We start from the raw sequence: 23,421 nt of genomic DNA on the forward strand, positions 1-23,421 counted from the left end.
TGGGGTGAAGGGGGTGGGAGCAAGCAAGAGTTCTGTCTTGGAAGTGGTAACATTGGAGATGTGTTCAGAGTAGCCTGTGAGACAGAGAAGAGAGGCCAAGTGGGCAGCTGGATTATGAGGTTTGGGCTAGAGTTAAATATTTGGGATTTGTCACCGGCAATTGGTATTTAAAGCTATAAACCATGTCTGAGATAAGCTAGGAGAGGGTATATGGAGAGAAGATCCACACGTAGAAGTCGGTGGGCAATGGCAGTGTCTGTGGAAGGTTGAAGGTAAGTGAGAGATGAGAGAGTGGATTTTTGTGTGTGGACGACTCTTCCCCACCCCCACCCCCCACCCCGTATTTCCTTAAAGCATGTTAATTTCATTTTTACATGTGGGAAGAAGTTGGAGTGAATTTTTCAGTCACAATAGATTAGAATATTTTTAGCATTTATTTATTTATTTTCAGGAGTAGATAATTTTCATGTATGAGTTTAAAAATATATATATATGTTTTGTTTCTTAAATTCCACATATGAGTGAGATCACATGGTATATGTCTTTCTCTGTCTGAGTACTTTCACTTAACATAATACCCTCTACGTCCATCTATGTTGTCACAAATTTATTCTTTTCTATGGCTGAGTAATATTGCATTATTATATATATATATATATGTATACACACACACACACTAAATCTTTATTCATTCTTCGATTGATGGACATTTAGGTTGCTTCCATACATTGGCTATTGTAAATAATGCTGCAATAAACATAGGGGTGCAGATATCTTTTTGAATTAGTGTTTTTATTTTCTTTGGAAAAATACCCAGATGGGGAACTGTTGGATTGTATGGTAGTTCCATTTTAAATTTTTGGAAGAAACTCCACACTGTTTTCCATAGTGGCTGCATCAATTTACATTCCCACCAACAGTGTACTAAGGTTCCCTTTTCTCCACATCCTTGTCAACACTTGTTATTTATTGTCTTTTTGATAATAGCCATTCTGACAGGTGTGAGGTGATATCTTGTAGTTTTGATTTGCATTTCCCTGATGATTAGTGATGTTGAGCATCATTTCATGTGTTTGTTGGCCATCTGTATGTCTTCATTGGAACAATGTCTATTCAGATCCTCTGACCATTTTAAAATCTGGTTGTTTGGTTTTTTTGATATTGAGTTGTATGAGCTCTTTATATATTTTGGATATTAACCTCTTATCAGATATATTGTTTGCAAATATCTTCTTCCATTCTGTAGACAGCCTTTTCATTTTGTTGATAGTTTCTTTTGCTGTGCAAAAGCTTTTTAGTTTGATGGAGTACCATTTGTTGGTTTTTGCTTTTGTTTTCCTTGCCTGAGGAGACATATCCAAAAAATATTGCTAAGACTGATGTCAAAGAGCATACTGCCTATGTTTGCTTCCAGGAGTTTTGTAGTTTCAGGTCTTACGTTTAAGTCTTTAATTCATTTTGAGTTTTTTTTTTTTGTATATAGTGTGAGAAAGTAGTCTAGTTTGATTCTTTTGCAAGTAGCTGTCCAGTTTTCTCACCATCATATATTGAGGAAGCTGTCTTTTTCTTATTGTATATTCTTGCCCCCTTTTTCATAGATTAATTGACATATAAGTGTGGGGTTACTTCTGGGCTCTCTATTCTGTTCCATTGATCTATGTGCCTGTTTTTGTGCCAGTACCATAGTGTTTTGATTACAATGGCTTTGTAGTATATTTTGAAAACAGGGAGCCTGATACCTCCAGCTTTGTTCTTCTTTCTCAAGATTGTTTTGGCTATTTGGAGTCTTTTGTGTTTCCATACAAATTTTAGAATTATTTGTTCTACTTACATGAAAAATGTCATTGGTATTCTATGGTATTGTATTGTATTGAATTCAACACATTGTTTTGAATCTGTAGATTGCCTTGAATGAAGTATGGTCATTTTAACAATATTAATTCTTCCAATCCATGAGCACAGTATATCTTTCCATTTTTTTGTATTGTCTTCAATGTTTTCATCAATGTCTTATAGTTTTCTGAGTACACATCTTTTACTTCCTTGGTTAGATTTATTCCTAGGTATTTTATTTTTTTTGATGCAATTGTAGATGGGATTATTTCCTTAATTTCTCTTTCTGATAGTTTTTCAGTACTCTATAAAAATGCAACAGATTTCTGTACATTAATTTTGTAGCCTGTAACTGCTGAATTCATTGATTAGTTCTAATAGTTTTTTTGGTGGCATCTTTAGGATTTTCTACATATAGTATGTCTTCTGCAGTGACTGTTTTACTTCTTCTGTTGGATTCCTTTCTTCTTTCTTTCTTTTCTTTTCTCTTTCTCTCTCTCTTTCTTTCTTTTTCTTTTCTTTCTTTTTTTTGTCTGATTGCTGTGGCTAGGACTTCCAATATCATGTCGAGTGAAAATGGTGAGAGTAGATATCCTTGTCTTGTTCCTGATCTTAGAGGAATTTCTTTCAGCTTTTCACCACTGAGTATGATGTTGGCTGTGTGTTTGTCATATATGGCCTTTATTATGTTGAGGTATGTTCCCTCTATGCTTACTTTCTGGAGAGTTCTCCATTATAAATAGAGGTTGAATTTTGTCCAAAGTCTTTTCTGTATCTATTGAGATTATCATATGGTTTTTATTCTTCAATTTGTTAACATGGTATATCACATTGATTGATTTGCAGATATGGAACCATCCTTGTGTCCCTGAGATAAATCCTGCTTGATCACGGTGTATGATTTTTTTAAATGTATTGTTGTATTTGGTTTACTAATGTTTTGTTGAAAACTTCTGCATCTATGTTCATCGGTGATATTGGCCTGTAATTTTCTCTTTTTGTGGTGTCTTTGTCTGATTTCAGTATCAGGGTGATGCTGGCCTCTTAGAATGAGCTTGGAAGCATTCCTTCCTCTTCAATTTTCTGGAATAATTTGAACAGGGTAGGTGTTAACTCTTCTTTAAATGTTTGGTAGAATTCACCAGTGAAGCTGTCTGGTCCTGGGTTTTTGTTTGTTGGGAAATTTTTTAAAAAATTACTGAGTCCATTTCATTACTGGTAATTGGTCTGTTCATATTTTCTATTTCTTCCTGATTCAGCCTTGAGAGATTGTATATTTCTAGAAGTCTATCCCTTTCTTCTAGGTTGTTCATTTTATTGGTGTATAATGATTCGTAGTAATCTCTTATGATCCTTTGTATTTCTGTGGTGTCAGTTGTAACTTCTCTTTTTTCATTTCTGATTTTATTAATTTGAGCCCTCTGTCTTTTTTTCTTGATGAGTCTGGCTAAAGATTTATCAATTTTGTTTATCTTTTCAAAGAAACTGCTCTTAGTTTCATTGACTTTTTCTATTGTTTTCTTAGTCTCTATTACACTGATATCTGCTCTGTTCTTTATAATTTCTTTCCTTCTACTAACTTTGGGTTTTATCTGTTCTTCTTTTTCTAGTTCCTTTAGGTGTAAGGTTAGGTTGTTTATTTGAGATTTTTCTTGTTTCCTGAGGTAGGCTTGTATCACTATAAACTTCCCTCTTAAAACTGTTTTTGCTGCATCCCATAGGTTTTGGATCATTGCGTAGATGACTCTTTAAAACAAGATGGCTGTGAAGGAAATGGGGAAGTGGAGAGGTGAAGGGTCCAGGAAGATGAGAACAATATCATGGAGAGAGCAAGGAACCAAAGGGGCTCAGTCAAGGGCTGGACCCAAGTGCAGTGGGTGAGGCTGCCTTTGGGAGGAGACACAGGAGAAAATGGATGCTGGCACTATTATGTCTGAACATTCTTGGGTAAGAAGATGTGGGCTTCAGACAAGAAGTGTCTCTATATAGAAGTTTGAGGCAAGAATACATGGAGTAGATAAATGAAGTAGACATGCTGGAATCCAGGAAGGAGGATGACAGAGAAAGGCAGAGGGCTTGCTGGGCCTGGTGGGGAGGGATCCTTGGTGTGGGCAAGTTCAATGTAACCACATAAGAGGTTGGTCCCTTCCTTCCTTGCCTTACTGCCAGAGAATGTGGGATAAGATTTAAAAGATCGAATCAATAAAGCACAATTATGGGATGAAGTTTTAGCAAATAATTTGCCCATTTTATTCATGAAAAAGGAAGGGAAAAATGCTTTTCAATAGTTACACTATTAGGGGCTTCCCTGGTGGTGCAGTGATTAAGAATCCGCTTGCCAATACAGGGGACATGGGTTTGAGCCCTGGTCTGGGAAGATCCCACATGCCGCGGAGCAACTAAGCCCGTGCACCACAACTACTGAGCCTGTGCTGTAGAGCCCGTGCTCCACAACAAGAGAAGCCACCGCAATGCGAGGCCCACACACCACAACGAAGAGTAGCCCTCACTCACAGCACCTAGAGAAAGCCCACACGCAGCAACGAAGACCCAACACAGCCAAAAATAAATAAAATAAAATAAATAAATTTATTAAAAAATATTTATACTATTAGAACTGAAGGTTTTCCCAGAAAAACTTGTATGACCATCGATAAGACTATGTGGGGGGAAAAGCCTGGTTTCTGGTGCACCCTGTTAATAATAACACAGTCTGTTAAATACAAAGGTAACGAGAGGAGATGAGTCTGAGAACTAGGAGAGTCAGTGAGGGAGGCCACTCATCCTTGGCTGAGACGCCATATTGCTGAGAGCGATCAGGGTTCCTCTTCAGAGTGGCTTAATTAACCTCGCAAGAGCCGCTGGTCGCTCTTCACTGAGGATGGACCGGGTCAGGCTTTGAGGAGGGACAGCGATCAGCGGACTGCACGATCCCTCAGAAAAACTGTCTTGTCTCCCACTAGAGACACTTGCTGTCCCATCGTCCCTGTGAATACTCAGTACTCACCTCACCTCGCTGTCTCCTTGCCTCTGAAGGTTTGGCCGTAAAGTATGCCTCTTGGCCACCACCCTCATCAGCGCCATCTTGGGCGTCCTGACGGCGGTTGCTCCAGACTACACGTCCCTGCTGCTCTTCCGCCTGGGGCAGGGGCTGGTCAGCAAGGGCAGCTGGACGGCTGGCTACACCTTGAGTAAGCATCCACTGGCCTGAGGTTTGCACACACTTTAAGGAGCCACGGAAGTCAGGTCGTGGGGTAGAATGGGATGAAGCCGAATGTGGAGCTGGGTTTTTTGGGGGAAGAGGGTGTTTGCAGGGTCTAGAGAAAGTGTGGTCATTCTAGCTGGATTTGTTGTCTGCGTGACTAGGGCTGGGCATGCTGTCAGGATGGCCTTCTCTCTCTCTCTTGCTCGCGCTCTCTCTTTTTGTTTGAGAGACACTTAAATAAATCAGTGCTTCCGTATCAGCTAATCCGTTTGGGAAAAGAAGATCACACGTGATGTGGTTACAGCGACGGGGGTGTGCAGGAAGCGGAGACAGGTGGGAGAGTATCTTAACGTTTTAAATATGAAAGAACCAGCATCTTTCAAAGTAAATACAACAAACTCAACTGGTTTGAAGGACACGAAACAGTTAGGAGAGAAGACATAGAGGAAATAAAAGAAGAGATAAACATAATGATTTTAAAAAATGAAGTGTAAAGCAATGTAATTCTATATACTTTTTTTTTTTTCAAATTTTCTCTGAAGGGTAAGAATAGAAAATGAAAACTACTTCCTTAGAAGAAGGTAGTATGAGAACCATCTGTGCTTCCCTCAGCCGGTTTTTGGGCACATCAGACATCAGTGAGGATAATCCACATCTCTGCCATGTCTTGCCATCTCTGAAAACGACATCCTATGGCTTGGCATCCTGAGAAATAGTTCACTAGAGCCAAGAAAAATCATATTCCTCCCTTGAGAAACCATGCACACCCTGGTTTAGTGAGGTCAGCACATATTTAGTGACAGCCCAGCCACCTATACGCTTACCGGGCACTACTTGGCACATGGTGAAGAGGATTAATTCTGAGGTCAAATCTACACCCAACACTGACCGGCTGTGTGGTCTTACAGACAAGTTCCATAACCTCTCCGTGCCTCAGGATCCTCCGCATGGGAATGACAAGGCTGTGAGGTAGATGAAGTGCCCCAGGTGTAGCCCAGAGGGATGCCCGCCCCGTACTCCTCCCTGCAGCGTGCGCACCTGCTGCCACTTGGCAGGCAGGGGGCAAGATGGGGTGCCAAGAGAGATAAGGCCCCCATCCTCTCTCAAGGAGCTCAAAGGCTAGAGAGAAAGGGAGGCCCACCGGGAACCCCCTTTACCTGTGGTGGAGGGATAGCTACCCCTGGCCCCGTTCTTCCTGCGGCTGTCCCCGCTTGCTGTGGGCCACACACTCCCTGGTCCTGCGTACGCGGCTCCTGCGCAGTCCCCTGTATTGACTCCTCCTCTGCCCCCTGACCCCTCAACGTGGCAGGACCCAGGAGACTTTCCTCCCCCCTCCCCAGCCCTGCTGTGCCCTTTACTTTCAAAATCCCTCCGGAACCCCATTCATCTCACTCCTCTGCTGCTTCCACGGCTCCCAGACACCAGCATCACCTCACCTCCACGGTGGTCTCCCTGGGGCACCTACAGGCAGCAGCACGGCGAGCCTTTAATAGACGTGGGATCGCGTCACCCCTGTGCCGCGGCGGCTCTGCGTTTCCCGCAGTGGAAGCCAATGTCCTCGGCAAGCCTATGAGGCCCCCCAGGAGGGCGCATTGCCCCACTGACGGGGGTCCTCGTCCACAGGGCCACCGTGCTGCTGTTTCCTCTGGCTGGAACTCGCTTCGCCCTTCTGTGTTCGGCTAAACTCCCTCACCTCTCGCAGGTCTTGGCTCAAATGTCACGCACGAGCTCCACCCCTCCGCTCTCTGAAAATCTGCAACCCCTCCACCCTGGACTCTCCCGAATCCCCTCGGGCCATCTATCTGTTCTCTCTGCACAGCGCGCAGCGCGTTAGGACCCGGCTGTGACCTGCTCACTTGTGTGTGTCGTCCACCATCTCTCACGAGAATGCGGGCTTAGGAGGGCAGGACTCTGCCGGCTGAGCTCACGATACATCCAGACACCCACAACAGGGCCAGGTCCTCAAAGATGGTCGTGAAATCAACGAGCGCTCCCGGGGGTCGTGGAAAATAGTCCAGCGCGGCCTGGAGCCCATGGGAGGAAGGAAGGGTCCGGGGAAGAGAGCCCGGCAGACTGAAAAGGAGAACTCCAGACGGCGGATGGGGGTGTTCAGAAAGGGTGGAGAGCCGGGACAAAAGGGCCGGGCCTCGTGCGGGGGGGAGGTGGAAGGGCGTTTGGGGAAGGAGCCGCGGGGGCGCACGGAGGGGGCGGGGGCGCGCCGCCCTGGCTTCTCTCCTCGGGGGAGCCCACCAGTGACGTTTCTCCTGTTTCAGTCACAGAATTCGTGGGCTTGGGCTACAGAAGAACGGTGGCGATCCTCTACCAGGTGGCGTTCACGGTGGGGCTCGTGCTGCTCTCCGGGCTGGCCTACGCTGTCCCTCACTGGCGCTGGCTCCAGCTGGCCGTCTCTCTGCCCACCTTCGTCCTCCCGCTGTGCTACTGGTACTGTGTCCTCGCGGGGACCCCGTCTTCCCGGCGGCCGGGGCGGCCCTACCCGCAGGCCTGGGGCTTACAGCCATCTGTGCCGTTTAGGGAGTTCCGTCACATTCCCCCGGGGCGCTGCCCTCAAACAGAGCTTCTTTCTGCTCGCGTCCCCAAGATAGAGGCTGGGATGCTACGAGTCAGACAGAGGGCACCGAGTCCCAAAGGAGGCATCTGCTGTCTGTCGAGTGGATGAAGGGATGAAATGATCTTTGGGGAGCGTGCACATTGAACCATTATGAACAAAACCCGTTCAAGTGAGCTGTTAATCTTCGTAGCTGTCAGCCCTTGGCAGGGTGAAGGGCGGAGCACCTAGACAGCTGAGTTTTTCTTGCGGGAGAGGGAAGCGGGGGTCGGTGGCGGGGAGGTGCGTGGTAGCAGAGGTTTGTGGAGAGAACGGTCGCGTCCATGCAGCTTTTGTCACTGTTTTGCTGAGGGCAGATCTTATCCGTGGGAGGCATCGAGTCCACCCAGTTTCTCAAGACTGCGGCTCTAAGTACACTCCCGTTCAGGAAGAGCCTGCGCCCTCCTTGTCATGTGAAACAAGGGGTCCTCCAGTGACGGGACCCCCTGGCTGAGTCCCGATGGCCGGGCTGGGTGAGACTATACCTGTGTGTTTTCAGATGACCAGAGATTCCCAATCTTTGACTTTATAACATCCTTGTCCCATTTGAAATAGACACCATGGTGTACCTGATGCTAAAGAAAAGTGACTATAGTTTATTTTGTTTTGGAAATATTTTGAGACATGTTCTACAGCCCCTGTCTTACAAGGAGGCATCTGCTGTATCGCAAGGGGTGGGGCGTGTGGAGCATCTATTATGTGTGAGAGAGTTCCTGGGGTGGGGAGAAGGGCTGCTGGCTTCCAGGAGAGAATGGGACCCCCGCCCCACCGGATGAAGGCTACATAGGAAGCGATGGTTCTCTTCTGGTCCGTAAACCTTAGCAGGTGGCAGTAAGACCTCGAGTGACTCACAGAGCTCCCGTGTGGGCTCTCTGGGCCAGCACACAGTGGCCCCAGATCCTCGTCCACCAGACGCTTGAGGAACTACAGTCCCAGCGTGAGGAGGGCAGGCTGGTCTGAGCAGCAGCTTCGCTCTGATCGGGGCTTAACATCAGATGAGCTCTGCAGAAAATGAGACGTAGTGATGATCTGTGTCCACAGGTTTGTGCCCGAGTCTCCCCGATGGCTGTTATCGCAAAAGAGGAACGCTCAAGCAGTAAAGATAATGGACCACATAGCCCAAAAGAATGGGAAATTGCCTCCAGCTGATCTAAAGGTGACAAACTAGCAGAGGGTTTCTCCCGTCGCTGAACTTTGGGTTGCATTTATGACTTAGAGCATGCCTGTGGGGCTGCCTTGGGAGGCAAGAGGGCACTGGTGACATTTGGGGTGATGGGTGTGGGGGCCAGCCATGTGAGGACCGACCTCGGGGCGGGGGCCGGGAAAAGGGGCCCTGATAGTGTTTCCTGCTCACGGCAGCTTGGATGCAGCTGATGCCCTGACTCCTTCCTAGATGCTGTCTCTCAAAGAGGATGTCACTGAAAAGCTGAGCCCCTCGTTTGTAGACCTGTTCCGCACGCCGCACCTGAGGAAGCACACCTTCATCCTGATGTACCTGTGGTAAGGGGCCTTTCTGACGCCTGTCTCCAGATGGAACTGGTGGGCTTACCTACGTACCCAGGTACAAGTTAAAGACAGTGGAACAACTCAGGTGGAAAAAGAGAAGCATGAAAAGGAATTTCCAGATGGTTTTCCAGTGGTCAGAGAGCCCTTAAAAAGACACCTGATTTCTCCCTTGAGGATTGCATAGTAGAGGAAGGGCCTCATTTTAGTAAGAAGAAATTCTTCCATAAGAAAGGTCAACAGTAAGCTGCACGGAGGGTTCTCAAGGTTGCCTCAAATCCCACACGTCTCGTCTTTGGGGAGTAGCCAAGTCTTGACATAGCGTCAGAAGGTGGATGAGATGTCAGTGGCTCCTGGTGCTTTCAAGGAGGAAGAGCCCTTCCTCGCATCTAAGACCTTTATAGACCCCGATGAGAGTATCAGTGCTTTTTTTCACCCCCGATTAGGAAACTCACATCCACATCCAGATTCACCCATGTACGCCCGGCACACCCCCAGGGCTGCGTCCACCTCCCAAGTAGCTACCTGGAGATGGGGCCCCCACCCTCTTTCCTCAAGGGGTGCTGGGTCAGCTCCCGACATCAGGGCTTTCTCCTCAGCACGAGGGAGGTTATTCAGTTACTCCCCGAATACCTGGGCTGAGTAGCTGGACCCTGGGCTTCCCTCCCACTGGAGTCGCTCTGCTGCCCTGCACTTGTTTGCCCTTCCGGGAAATAAGGGTTCCAACTAAGAGGGCAGCCCCTGGCACCCTCAGTAAATATTTGTTGAAGGTTGAATGAATGACCACTGTTCCACAGAATCCATCCCAAGTTCTTTAGATGCCAGGCTAACCTGACCCTGTCCTGGCAGCCCCAGTCACTGTGTCTCTGGGAAGGCCCAGGAGTCCTGTGCCCGCTACGTGATGGGCCTCTGCAAACAACCCAGGTGCCTGGTGCATTTCTCATGATGCTCAGTATTCGACTCAGCAATGTCTCTTCGGTGTGGAGGCCCGGGACTCTGCAGATAGGAAGGCTTACTCCCCTCCTATATGACTGCACGGCCCATTCCCACTCCTGTCAACGTGGCGGTTTTGTCCCCTCTGCTGTCTTACACCCCTCCACGCAATCCTTGGGCAGATTCTGCTCTGTCTTGAAAATATACTGAGACTCTGCCATTCCTCATCACCTGCACTCTCGGGTCCCCGTTGGAGTGTCGTGATCTCTCGTCCGTGTTGTTGCAGCAGCCTCCTCACTGGCGATCTGACCCCACTCCTGTCCCCCCAGGAACTGCTCACAGAGCAGGCAAAGGTCACGGACCGGGTCACCTCCTCGTCCACATCCTCACTGGCTTCCTAGTCCACCGAGAAGGAAACCAGATTCCTTCCTACGAGGCCTCACGCGCTCTGGCCCCTGGACTCCTTCCCCCCCCACCCCATCCAGTCCATTCATCACAGCATCTCGGGAGGCGTGCCCATCACTTCCTGGCTGTGTGACTGTCAGGAAGCTTCGTGATCTCTGTGACTCAGTTTCCTCATCGGCCAGTGGATGTCATGATAGGACCTACTCACAGGCCTGTTGGAAGAATTAATGAGATAATATGTGTAAAGGGCTTAGGCCTGACAACTACAAATTGCTGTTTGTGTTTTAATATGTGCATGCAATTCATGGGTCCTGCCAAAAGATGGCAGCCCTGCACATTTGTTAACTGTTGCTAGTTTTTTGTTTGTTTTTTGGGGGTCTTTTTGGACAGAAAATTCAGGGTTCTCCATTCCTTTCTCTTGGATCAGTCTCTTTATGGGTTAAAGGTGACCGTTCCCATCTAACCGGCTAAGCTGACCAGCATGGAGGACCCCACCGGGCTCATCTTAACCCACTGAGCTGCTGCCAGTGCCTTTTTCTTGTATGCTTTTTTTTTTTTTAATTTACATTTTTAAAAATATTTATTTATTTGGCTGCGTCGGGTCTTAGTTGTGGCACACAGGATCTTTGTTACAGCATGCAGGATGAGTGGGCTCAGTAGCTGTGGCACGTGGGCTTAGCTGCCCCGCAACATGTGGGATCTCAGTTCCCCGATCAGGGATTGAACCTGCGTCCTCTGCATTGGAAGCCGGATTCTGAACCACTGGACCACCAGGGAAGTCCTCTTCTTGTATTCTTGACCCTTTGGTTCAACCAGGAATAATTTAGGACTAGAAACAAAAGCATCCCATGCTACTCTGAGTGCAGCTTTATAAAACCAGGGGGTATAGTAATGAGAAACATACGCTGTGATCTCAGTTTTGGAGCTGATGGGCAATTGGCATTTCTATAAGAAAATAATTTCTTATCCACCTAAATCTCTTCTCACAGCGTAAATACAGTCGGCCCTCCATATCTGCAGGTTCTGCATCTGGGGATTCAACCAAATGCAGATCAAAAATATCTGAAAAAAATTCCAGAAAGTCCCCAAAAGCCAAACTTGAATTTGCTGCATGCTAGCAACTATTTACATAGCATTTACATTATATTAGGTATAATAGTTATTTAGAGATGATTTCAAGTATACGGGAGTATGTGCATAAGTTCTATGCAAATACTACGCCAATTTATACAAGGGTCTCGAGCATCCTTGGATTTTGGTATCCTGGGGGCTCCTGGAACCAATCCCCAAAGGATAGTGAGGAACAACTGTACCAATAGAATCATTCAATGTTCCAAAATTATGTAGTCTGACCAAAAGTGACACATGGGACTCTCTAAATTTCCCCCTGAGTGGGAGTGACTGTGCTGGTCCCCATCGGTCTGTGTGCCATTTTCTGTAACACTGCTATTCTTTCCTCGAATATGGATGAAGGGGTCGTGCAGCGGGATATGAGGTAAAAGGAGTAAGGGGCTTCCCTGGTGGCGCAGTGGTTGAGAGTCCGCCTGCTGATGCAGGGGACGTGGGTTCGTGCCCCAGTCCGGGAGGATCCCACATGCCGCGGAGCGGCTGGGCCCGTGAGCCATGGCCGCTGAGCCTGTGTGTCCGGAGCCTGTGCTCCACGACAGGAGAGGCCACAACAGTGAGAAGCCCACGTGCCGCAAAAAGAAAAAAAAAGAGTAAGGGAATAATGCCTGTTAAAGATGGTGTGATGTGTGGGGGGGAGGACCACTGTGGAGGTGGAAAGACTTGGCTGACTTCTCCACCCTGTTGTGCTCGGGATCCTTGCCCTTGGAAAGATAACAATGACAGCAGTAAAATCTCATCTTCACTGAGTGCCCACTATGTGCCCGGAACTATACTGAGCACTTTTTGTCCATTACCTCAATGAATTCTCAAGACAACCCAAATTCACAGCTGAAGGAATTGAGGCACAGAGAGGTTAGTTCACTTACTTAAGACCACACAGCTCATACAACAGTCTGATTCCTGAAACTGCTCACTCACCACTGCTTCTCCTGCCCTTCCCCTTGGAGGCCGTTGGAGCATCTGATGAGGTAGGGCACATGCAGTGCTCAGAGCAGGGCCAGCACCCAGGTGCGCAGTAAACAGTAGCTACCATTGTTTGCCATTTCTCGAAAACGTAAACCTATCCTGTAAGTCACACCCTCACATAAATTGTGAAAGGAGGGTCTCATCGAGGGCCCCTCAAGGGCACCTTTCTTGATTTTGATCCCCCTCTTCTCATATTGCTCTAGAACATTCTACACCCAGCTTGCAGTGTCCTTTATCCTCCCAGCCAGAATTCTAAATCTCCCCTCCTCCGAGGAGCTTGCCTTTGACCCGGACTCTCCTCCCTGCTCAGGTTCACCAGCTCCGTACTCTACCAGGGCCTCATCATGCACATGGGCGTCACCGGCGGGAACCTCTATCTGGATTTCTTCTACTCAGCTCTGGTCGAATTCCCGGCGGCCTTCATCATCCTCGTCACCATCGAGCGCTTTGGCCGCCTCTACCCGCTGGCTGGGTCCAATCTGGTGGTGGGGGCAGCCTGCTTCCTCATGATCTTTATCTCACATGGTGAGTGGTCCACTTTCATCATCTTCCGGGTAATTGAATTGTGGGAATAGTGTGTTAACTCTTTCATAAGCCTCTGGAACAGACACAAAGACAAGGCATTACCTGAGTCTAGAACCATTTTTAAAAACATTTACATTGAGGTATAACGTTCGTACAATGAGCCCATTATAAGTGTTCAAGCCAGTGAATTTTTACATGTCTGTAAGCCTGGGCACCACGACCTACAAAAAGGTAAAGAACATTGCCAACATCTCGGAAGGTTTCCTCACCCTCCTTGACCATCAGTATTCACCACCCCTGCATGGGTCACCACTACTGTGGTCTCTGCCACTGCAGATTAATGCTGACTGTTCTTGAACTTCATACAAACGGAACCATACCACGCGTACTCTGTATGGTCTCACTTCATTTGCTTATCCTTACGTCCACGAGGTTCGTCCACGTTGTCACGAGAGTGAAGTTTGTACTTTTTCCTTATCGTGAAGCATCCCAGTGTATGAATACCCCACTATATATCCACACCACTGTTGATTGACAGTTGTGTGGCCTCCAGTGTCTGCCTATTGGGATTAAGGCTGCAGTGAACATTCGGGCACATCTTTTCGTGGACAGTCGTTTCCCTTGCTGCAAGGGGGACGTATGTTAGTTTTAGTAGATATAGGCAGACAGCTTTCCATATGGTTGGACCAATTCACATTCCCACTGCGATGCATGAGCCTTCCCATGGTTACACATCCTTACCAATGCTTGGTTTTGCGAGTCTTTCTAACACCAGCCATTTTGGTACCATGTGCTTTACTCCATAATTCTTAGCAATCCAAGATAAGCCAAAGCAGAATCATTTGGGTGGTTTTAAGTACATAAATTGCCTTTCTCATCTCTTACTTTTGGAAATGTTAAAAACATACGAAGGCAGATTTGCTATTTTCTCAGTTTTTTTTTTTGTTTGTTTGTTTGTTTTGCGGTACGCGGGCCTCTCACTGCTGTGGCCTCTCCCGTTGCGGAGCACAGGCTCCGGACGCGCAGGCTCAGCGGCCATGGCTCACGGGCCCAGCCGCTCCGCGGCATGTGGGATCTTCCCAGACCGGGGCACAAACCCGCGTCCCCTGCATCGGCAGGCGGACTCTCAACCACTGCGCCACCAGAGAAGCCCTATTTTTATTTTTTAGTAACAGCATGGAGTGCTGAGAGGGAGCCTGAGGTCTGAGACTGTTTATCACCTCAGGGTTAACCCTTAGGTGATGCCTCAGCTGAGAGGGAGTTCAGGCATCACCCCCTCTGTCCTGCACCCCCCAGGACACTCCTCCCAGTGCCCACCCTCTCCACTTACCCCCATTTAGTCCCCATCACATTAGATGATAAGCCTTCACTGCCACCCCCCCTAAGAAAGAAATATTTCAGTTACCTTCTATGCACTTGATGTAGCAGGCATCTCGGCCCTAGGATCTCAGATGTGAGCAAAGCAGAGAAAGTCTCTGTTTTGTGGAGCTTATGTTCTAGATGAAAAAGAGAAGGAGGAAGAGGGACGGGCGATAATTCTTTGTCTGGTGGTCACAGGTGGCCTTAGGAAACCTGAATGAAGTGGGGACGAGCCATGTAAACATCCTCGGAAGGAGCTTTCCAGGCAGGGGAACAGCAAGAGCGAGGACCCCATGGATGGGGAGAGCTGGGCATTGGAGGAGGAACAGCTGGACCCTTGTGACTAGGGCTGGGCAGGCAGGGGCAAGGATAGCCAGAGTGAGGTCAGGAGTTAGCAGGAGATGCCAGCGTGGATCTTATCCCGATCATGCAAGGAAACCACCTGGCTCTGCACAGGGCGGCCACGCGGCAGGACTGTGGTTCTAACTGGGCCCTCTGGCCGCTGAGGAGAGTGGCCCGGGCCCTGTCAGAGGCAGGGCAGTTCTCTGAGGGCAGGGGTGCTGTGCATGTCTAGTAGAGCATCTTGCCAAATGGATCAAAGGCCACAGAATTTGTGACAAGGGCCCCCCTCTAGATATCTGAGTGAATTCCTTTATCTTCTCTCTTTTGGGAGCTGGGAGGTGTGGTCCCTAACTAAAGGCTTGGCTTGGGTTCTCCACCAGGTGGAGGGCAGCCAAGACCTGGAGAGACTATGCTGGCCCTGGGCCATCTCGGTCCTAGGGCCAGCAGGTCCGCTGTCCTGGGAGCCTCATGCTGGTGGAGTGAAGGAAGCATGCCTTCCATGAGTAGCCGGCTCATGGGGACAAGGGTCAAGATGACACGCTGTCTGTGACCCCAGAGGCTTTGTTGGTGAGCTGGCCTGTCTCAGGAGTCACTGGTGGTTTAGGGTTCGGGTAAACACCTACCAACCAGGTGAAGTGGATGACGGTGCCTAATGCTTTGATGGCTCCCCAGGAAGAAGAGGGCTTCCTGTACCTTCAGCTAATCAAGAACCGAGAGCAGTCTGCTGGGAGGAGACGAGGGTTCACTTTCCTCATATTCTCAGACTGTTCTGAAAGATGTTTGGGTTAAAAAATGTGTCGGGAAATGAGCACTAAACTGAGGATGAGAAATCTGCTCTACCAGCTCCAGGACTTCTGCCCGAGAGAACCATGCTGTTGAGGACCTATTACGTTTCAGGCACCGTGCCAGCAACCACACTATCCACGGTAATTAAAAAGCCAACACTTATGGAGTGGGCACGGTGCACATCTGACACACATTATCTCTAAATCTCACAACAACCTATAAGCTGGGTAAAATTATTCCCATTTTACAACTGAGGAGACTGAAGCATGAAGAAGTAAATCGTGGACGTCCCTGGTGGTGCAGTGGTTAAGAATCCGCCTGCCAATGCAGGGGACACGGGTTTGAGCTCTGGTCCGGGAAGATCCCACATGCCGCGGAGCAACTAAGCCCGTGAGGCACAACTGCTGAACCTGCGCGCCACAACTACCCAACACAGCCAAAATATAAATAAATTAATTAATTTTAAAAAAAAAAGAAGAAGAAGTAAAGCGTTTGCCAGGTCCCACCGCTGACGGGAGGCCGAGCTGAGATTCGAAAAGCACATTCGTCCCTCTGCCCAGCAGGGCCTTCCCTCATGCGTCATCATCAAGTCCCGAAACCTTTCAGGACTCAGTTTACCTATCCACAATGGAGGGGTCAGATAAGACAATCTTTCTGGCCCTTCCAGCTCTGAAGTCCAAGGTTCCAATCATGGCTTCTCCTGGCAACTCCATGGGCACAGTCCTCACTTGCTCTCCATGCCCTCTGTGTGTTTCTTCTCCAGATCTGCATTGGTTGAATATCGTGGTAGCTTGTGTTGGCCGAATGGGAATCACCCTCGCGTTCCAGATGGTGTGCCTGGTGAATGCTGAGTTGTACCCTACGTTCCTCAGGTGAGTGCACGGTGGTGTGGGCCGGGTGGCCGCTGGCAGAGCTGTGGGCCAGCCAGGCTCGGTGAGGACCATCCACCAAGATGCCCCAAGGGTGGATTGTTTGACATTGAGATGGGGGCAGGGCATCAAAGACAGGGCCCTCGCCTAATCTGGTAGAGAAGGTGAAAGGCACAGGTTCGGTGGACTAAGGGTCGCATCGTGCCCTGTACGGAGGGCAAGCGCAAGAGGAAAGGCGTCTGGCACAGAGGAGAGAGCCCTGGGCGGCACGTGGGAGGCTGAGGTGCAGCCCTGTCCTTAGCGCCGACTAGTTGTCGAAACTTTCGCAGCTCCACTGACACCTCTGGACGTAACTTGCTTAAGAGCAGTTCATATTTGTACAGTGACATACAGAGCATTGCCAGACATGGGCTGCAGGTCATCCTATAATATCATTGTGATCCCCATTTTACATGTGAGAAAGCTGAGGTTTACAAAGAGAAAGAGACCTTCCAAGAGTCACACAGCTAGAAAGTGGCAGGGCCCAGACAAGAACCCACTTTCTTTCTTTCTCTCCCTCTCCCTCCCTTCCTTCCTTCCCCCCTTTCTTCCCTCCTTTCTCTCTCTCTCTTTCTTTCATTGAAGGATAGTTGATTTACAATGTTGTGTTAATTTCTGCTGTACAACAAAGTGATTCAGTTATGCATAATATATATATATATATATATTTTTTCGTATTCTTTTCCATTATAGTTTATCCCAGGATATTGAATATAGTTCCCTGTGCTCTACAGTAGGACCTTGTTGTTTATCCATTCTATACATAATAGTTTGCATCTGCTAATCCCAAACTCCCAGTCTATCCTTCCCCCACGCCTTCACCCTCTTGGCAACCAAGAACCGGCTTCTTTCTGACCTTGAAGCTGATGCTTTTCCCATGATGACTCTGTAAACATAGCAACAGGCCTAGATGACTCATTGTTTAAGGTCAGGTTTGTTGAGGTAGAATTTTCTTAGAGCAAAATTCCCCCTAAAAGGTACAGTTTGATTAGTGTTGATTGTATTCGTTTCACCACCATCACAGTCAATGTAATATAGAGACATTTCCATCACCTCCAAATGCTTCTTCATATCCCTTTGTGGTCCACCTCCCACCTCCAGTACCTGGCAACCACTGGTCTGATTTCTCTCCCTGTGTTTTTTTTGCCTTTTCCGGAATGTTACGTAAATGAAATAACATAGCGTGTAGCCTATTGTGTTTGGCTTCTTTCACTTGGCATCACGGGACCCATCCACGCTGTGACGTGTATCAGTGCTTCATTCCTTCTTATTGCTGAGTAGTGTCCCGTGTGTGGAAAATGTGCCACGATATGTTTGTCCATTTCCCAGCTCATGGAGGTTTGGGCTCTTTCCAGATTGGGGTAATTATGATACAGCTGCCAATAAGAATTCACATACAGGTCTTTGAATGGACATATGTCTTCATTTCTCTTAGGTAAAAACTTAGGAGTGATTAATTACATGGGACTCAGTGAACGGATGAGGATGATTATAATTTTTGTGACTTTCTGTTTGAATTTAAAAAAAATCCCACAAGGACTCAGAGGCAAAAAATATACCAATCAATTTTCACTGCAAAGTAAAGGAGCTGTTACAGTGGAGGATTGCTGGACTGAATGTCAATATTATGACACAGTGTGAGTGTGTTTCGTGTTTGGTAATTGCAGTCATTGTTGCTTTTGTTGTGGTCATCCATTTACAATGCTTGGTGTCAGTCTATTTATCTCTTGTAAAAATAAAATACAGTGTGTGTGTGTGAAAAAAAATAAGTAGAATAGCAAAAAAAAAAACAACTTAGGAGTGGGTCACGTGGTGGATGTGAGTTTAAATTCATGAGAAACTGTCCGAATGTTTTTCAAAGTGGCCGCAGCATTTTCTGTTCCACCAGCTGCGCGTGAGAGAGCGGGTTGTTCTGCATCCCCATCAGTCCTGGGTAGCGCCAGCTTTTAAAAAAATAAGTAATTCTTGGAAATGGTGGTATTATTGTGACTTTTTTTTTCCCCCAAGGAGAATTTTATGGATGGCACTCGTTTATTTCCCTTCCAAAATAAATAAACAATTGAAACTAAATGAAGTAAACAATCTCAAATTTTTATTGTCTTCATAACAAAACAGACTACGAAGCTCAGAACGGGATCACTTGGCCCTTTCTCTTCTTATCGCCTCCCAGCTCAGAATGCTTGCGTCTCTTAATAGCCGGCCTTCCCTTAGAACTCTGCAGTTCAGCTCAACACATTCAAGCCTCAGCACAATCTTCTTTGTAGTTTTAGCCTTTTTCCGGAAAATCGGCTTAGTCTGCCCACTATAGCCACTCTGCTTCCTGTCATACCGCCACTTTCCCTGGGCATACGGAGAATCCTTGCCCTTCTTGTACTGTGTCACTTTGTGGGGTTGGTGCTTGCCACGCTTCTTACAGAAAGTCCGGCGCGTTTTAGGAACATTCATCATGTTTGCGAGAGCGCTATCGGCATGGAAACAGCTATTATTGTGACTTTGAAACACATTGTCCTAATTACTAATAATGTTGAGCGTCTTTGCATGGACTTGTTATCATCTGTATCTTAGAAGACTTGGTTTAAATGAAGAGCATTTTTTTTTTTTTTTTTGTGGTACACGGGCCTCTCACTGTTGTGGCCTCTCCCGTTGCAGAGCACAGGTTCTGGACGCGCAGGCTCAGCGGCCATGGCTCACGGGCCCAGCCGCTCCGTGGCATGTGGGATCTCCCCGAGCCGGGGCACGAACCCGTGTCCCCTGCATCGGCAGGCGGACTCTCAACCACTGCGCCACCAGGGAATCCCTAAATGAAGAGCATTTTTATTGTAAAAGTAATTAACCACTTTATCTAAAGCTTTAATTCTGATCTTTGTTAGCATTTGGCAGATTTCCTTAAACTCGTTTTTCCTCCGTATAAATTGTTTCTTCTCCCCATGTCATCAGACCAGTGAAGTCTAAGAAATATTCCAGCTGCTCCTCCCCCTCTTACAGTGGGACAGCTCTCAGAACCCCTCCCTAAGCCAGAAGACACAAGCGTGACGCTGATTCACTTTTTCCTCTCTCCTGCCCGTCCCTTCGTGAAAAGGCCCTCTCTCATATTCTCATCTGGAAAAGGTTGCTTGGAATGAGTACAAAGAGACGAAGACAAATGAAAGAGAAAAACCTACATCTGGCAGTTCTGAATCGAGTCTAAAATAGCGGGGCCAAAGAATTCCATTGTCATGGCCACCGGACCCAGGGGACTGACTCAGAATGTAAACTGCCAAGGGTACTGAATGCCTGGCCCTGGGTGGAGGAAGGCCAAGTGACGTGTCCTCAAGGAGCCCTTGACTGTTTGTGCAGAGAGTCAGTTTGATGAGGATTCTCAGTAATTAGGAAGGGAGGCCAGATGTTCAGAAAAAACTTACACTTGATCCACACACACCACACACAAAAGTAAGACAGTCATGAAAGTTTCGATATTTTCAATCAATTGAATCAAATTGAAATTGGAAAAAAGGGATTATTACTTTACAGACACTTCAAGTGCAAACAGGTTCTAGTTAAACCATTTTGACCCTGCTTCTTATTCACAGGAGGCTTTAGAGTTGAACAGCATCCTCCTTCTGACTGTCTGCAACATATATTGTCAAGAACATTCTTTTGGCATCAATATGCTATGCCTTGTATTGAAAATCATCCTCCTATTTTTACCTCATCACTATATTATGAGCTCCTTGAAAGCAGGAACTACATATCATACCTCTCTGTACCTCCTGAAACTGTTCTATAGCTGTACTAACCAGTCACCTGGTGCTTGTAGAATGAACGAATGAAGTATCACAGATATATGAATTTTATTTTTTATTTATTTATTTTTGTGGTACGCAGGCCTTTCACTGTTGTGGCCCGCAGGCCTTTCACTGTTGTGGCCTCTCCTGTTGCAGAGCACAGGCTCCGGACATGCAGGCTCAGCGGCCATGGCTCACAGGCCCAGCCGCTCCGCGGCATGTGGGATCTTCCCAGACCGGGGCACGAACCTGTGTCCTCTGCATCGGCAGGCGGACTCTCAACCACTGTGCCACCAGGGAAGCCCACAGATATATGAATTTTAAAGAAGGGGATAGTTCTTCACTTCCTCTAGCTTCTGTGTGCTTATCAAATTTTTCTCTCTTTTTAAGACTTATTTTCTTAAAATTGTAAAAAAGTAATGGTGTCTTTTTTCCCTCCTCTTAGAAATCACACTAACGCTATTAGAAGAATGAGAAACAGAAGAAAAAAAAATGCAAGTGTCATTTTTGAAACTAGGATGACCCTGAAAGACAATAGTGAAGATGAAGGGCTGCCTAATGCAGTGCGTCTAAGAGGGTCTGGAAGACTCCAGGGAAGCTCACTGTGACAACAAACTTGAGACAAGGCCAGTGGTTTTCCAAAGTAGGAAGTGTACATTGAAGGGTCTAACCCACAAGCCCTTGTTGCAATAAGAGGGAGGATGCAGGGCTGGGGGCATGTGCTTCCTCCCCCGGATGTTGTGTGGCTGGAGATGAGGCAGGGAGGGCAAGGCTGTGGGATAACATTCAGGAACCTTTGAGGGAGCAGTGTGCTGTGAGGTGGGGTGGAAGAGAAGACCCTGCAGGGTGAGAAGTCCTGTACTGTCAGCCCCTGTAGACTAGGGATAAGAGAGGCCAAACCATCTTATCACAGACCACCCTGGTCAGAAAGAAAATTTCTAGTAGCCTAGAACATGCCCCTCCCTGCAAATCCTTCTAAAATAGCTGATACAGAAAGAAATCATAGTACTGAAAGAAGAAGAATAAATTAAAAAGTAACTTGCCCAGGAGCTATACAAATACATCATGAGATGAAAGGGGGAAAGGAAGAGGAAAAGCAAATGGCAAATGAAGAAAATGCACAGGGAAAAATATTGTCAGAAAGCAAATGAAAAGTGTGGCCAAATATACTACAACTAAATGCAAAATATTAATGAATCAATCATCTCTATAAAATAAGAGTGTAAGGCTTCCCTGGTGGCGCAGTGGTTGAGAGTCTGCCGGCCGATGCAGGGGACCTGAGTTCGCGCCCCCGGTCTGGGAAGATCCCACATGCCGCGGAGCGGCTGGGCCCGTGAGCCATGGCCGCTGAGCCTGCGCGTCCAGAACCTGTGCTCTGCAACGGGAGAGGCCACAACAGTGAGAGGCCCGCGTACCGCAAAAAAATAGAAAAAAAAAGAGTGTAAAGCAGAGATGCAAGTTCTTGGGAGACTATGTGATAAGATAATAGATGAAGTCAGCTCAGGCTAAAAAAAAACAAAAAGAAAAATTAAAATATTTGACAAATGAAAACTACTTTGAAAGCAGTACAAAAGAGAACTGATATAGTAAAGGAAAGACAAGACAGGCCTAAGAATTGCAAAATAAGATTGAAATAAGCAGAGTTTAAAAGGCTTAGAGATCATGTTTAAACATATGTCCCCAAGAAGATAATTGAAATAATGAAACAAAAGAACTTCAAGAAAAAAATAAAACTTGAAGAAAATGTCTGAAAATAAAAGAATGCTTGGATTTATAATTTGAAGTGGCATGCCGTGTAACAGAACAAACTGACCCAGAACACACACACACAACATCAAGAAAGGCACATCACAAAAATCTTAAAAAGCAGTCAGAGAAAAAAGACTTCAGAAAAAGGAACAAAGATAATAAGGACAGTAGGTTTCTCATTGGAAACAACGCAAACCAGAAGATGGTAGAATGACATGTGTGATGCACTGAAAGAAAAACTGTCAACCTAGAGTTCTTGGCTCATCCAAAAATAAACTTTCAAAAAATGGATGGAAAATAAAACCTTTTTCAGATATATAAAAGCTGAACAAATTCATCACAAGCAGACCTGTACTACAAGAAATGTAGAAGTCTTTCAGAGATAAGGAAAATGATATCAGACTGGCAAAAAAAAAGACCCAACTGTATGCCGTCTACAAGAAACTAACTTTAAATTTAAGGGCAGAGATAGCTTAAAAGTAGAAGTACGGGGCTTCCCTGGTGGCGCAGTGGTTGAGAGTCCACCTGCTGATGCAGGGGACACGGGTTCGTGCCCCGGTCCGGGAAGATCCCACATACCGCGGAGCGGCTGGGCCCGTGAGCCATGGCCGCTGAGCCTGCGCATCTGGAGCCTGTGCTCCGCAACGGGAGCGGCCACAACAGTGAGAGGCCCGTGTAATGCAAAAAAAAAAAAAAAAAAAAGTAGAAGTATGGAAAAAGATATTCCATGTGAACACTAATAAAAAAAAAGCCAGAGTGGTGGCTATATTCATAAAAGACAGTAGATTTCAGAGCAAAGACTATTGTCAGGGCTGAAGAGGGAGGTCATTTCAAGTAGACAGTTTCCTTACATTTCCCCTCTGGCTTTCTTTGTCCATTTCTTAATATCCTCTCTTTATCCTTCCCTGTCCCTCTATGTGAAAGGAAGAACTCTAATGACACCAACCAATTCTCCAATCTCTAAACAATTCTTACAATCCAACTCTGATATTAACTACCTGGAAGTAGTGCAGATTTCACAGGTTAAGGCTTAGTCCCACATGACTGCCCTTACTTTAGATGCTAGTTGCAAGCCCTGTATTGTCCACCTACACTTCTGACCACTGGCTATAAATCAGATTCCCATGACTCCCTCCTTGAGTTCAGTAATTTACTGTAATGGCTCACAGAACTCAGGGAAGCACTTACGTTTACTGGTTTATTATAAAGGATATAAACATCCAGATGAAGCGGTACACAGGGCAAGGTCTGGAAGGGTCCTGAACACAGGTGCTTCTATCCCTGTGGAGTTGGGGTGTGCCACCCTCTCGGCACATTATGTAGGTGTGATTGCTTAAATCATCAGTGATTAACTCCATCACCAGCCCCTCTCCCCTCCCCTCCCTGGAGGTTCGGGAATGGTGTGCTTGC

General features: G+C 46.8%; 1 protein-coding gene and 1 pseudogene across 2 annotated transcripts in view; one reads left to right on the plus strand and one right to left on the minus strand.

Annotated features, from left to right (window-relative positions):
- The window catches only part of LOC307061574 (solute carrier family 22 member 1), a gene marked incomplete at both ends in the record, with an annotated part of 33,724 nt that overhangs the window by 6,224 nt on the left and 4,079 nt on the right, over window positions 1-23,421 (plus strand). Inside the window, 6 exons of the mRNA XM_079716750.1 lie at window positions 4,870-5,024; window positions 7,312-7,480; window positions 8,685-8,799; window positions 9,037-9,143; window positions 12,889-13,103; window positions 16,354-16,462. Of these exons, the coding sequence (XP_079572876.1) occupies window positions 4,870-5,024; window positions 7,312-7,480; window positions 8,685-8,799; window positions 9,037-9,143; window positions 12,889-13,103; window positions 16,354-16,462 (870 nt within the window). The remainder of the gene's footprint in view (window positions 1-4,869; window positions 5,025-7,311; window positions 7,481-8,684; window positions 8,800-9,036; window positions 9,144-12,888; window positions 13,104-16,353; window positions 16,463-23,421) is intronic.
- On the minus strand, window positions 18,624-18,960 carry LOC307061091 (large ribosomal subunit protein eL42-like; annotated as a pseudogene). The gene has a single exon. The product of its transcript is annotated as a large ribosomal subunit protein eL42-like (transcript).

Source organism: Hyperoodon ampullatus (genome assembly GCF_949752795.1).
Source record: "Hyperoodon ampullatus genome assembly, chromosome: 12".
NCBI lineage: Eukaryota > Metazoa > Chordata > Mammalia > Artiodactyla > Ziphiidae > Hyperoodon > Hyperoodon ampullatus.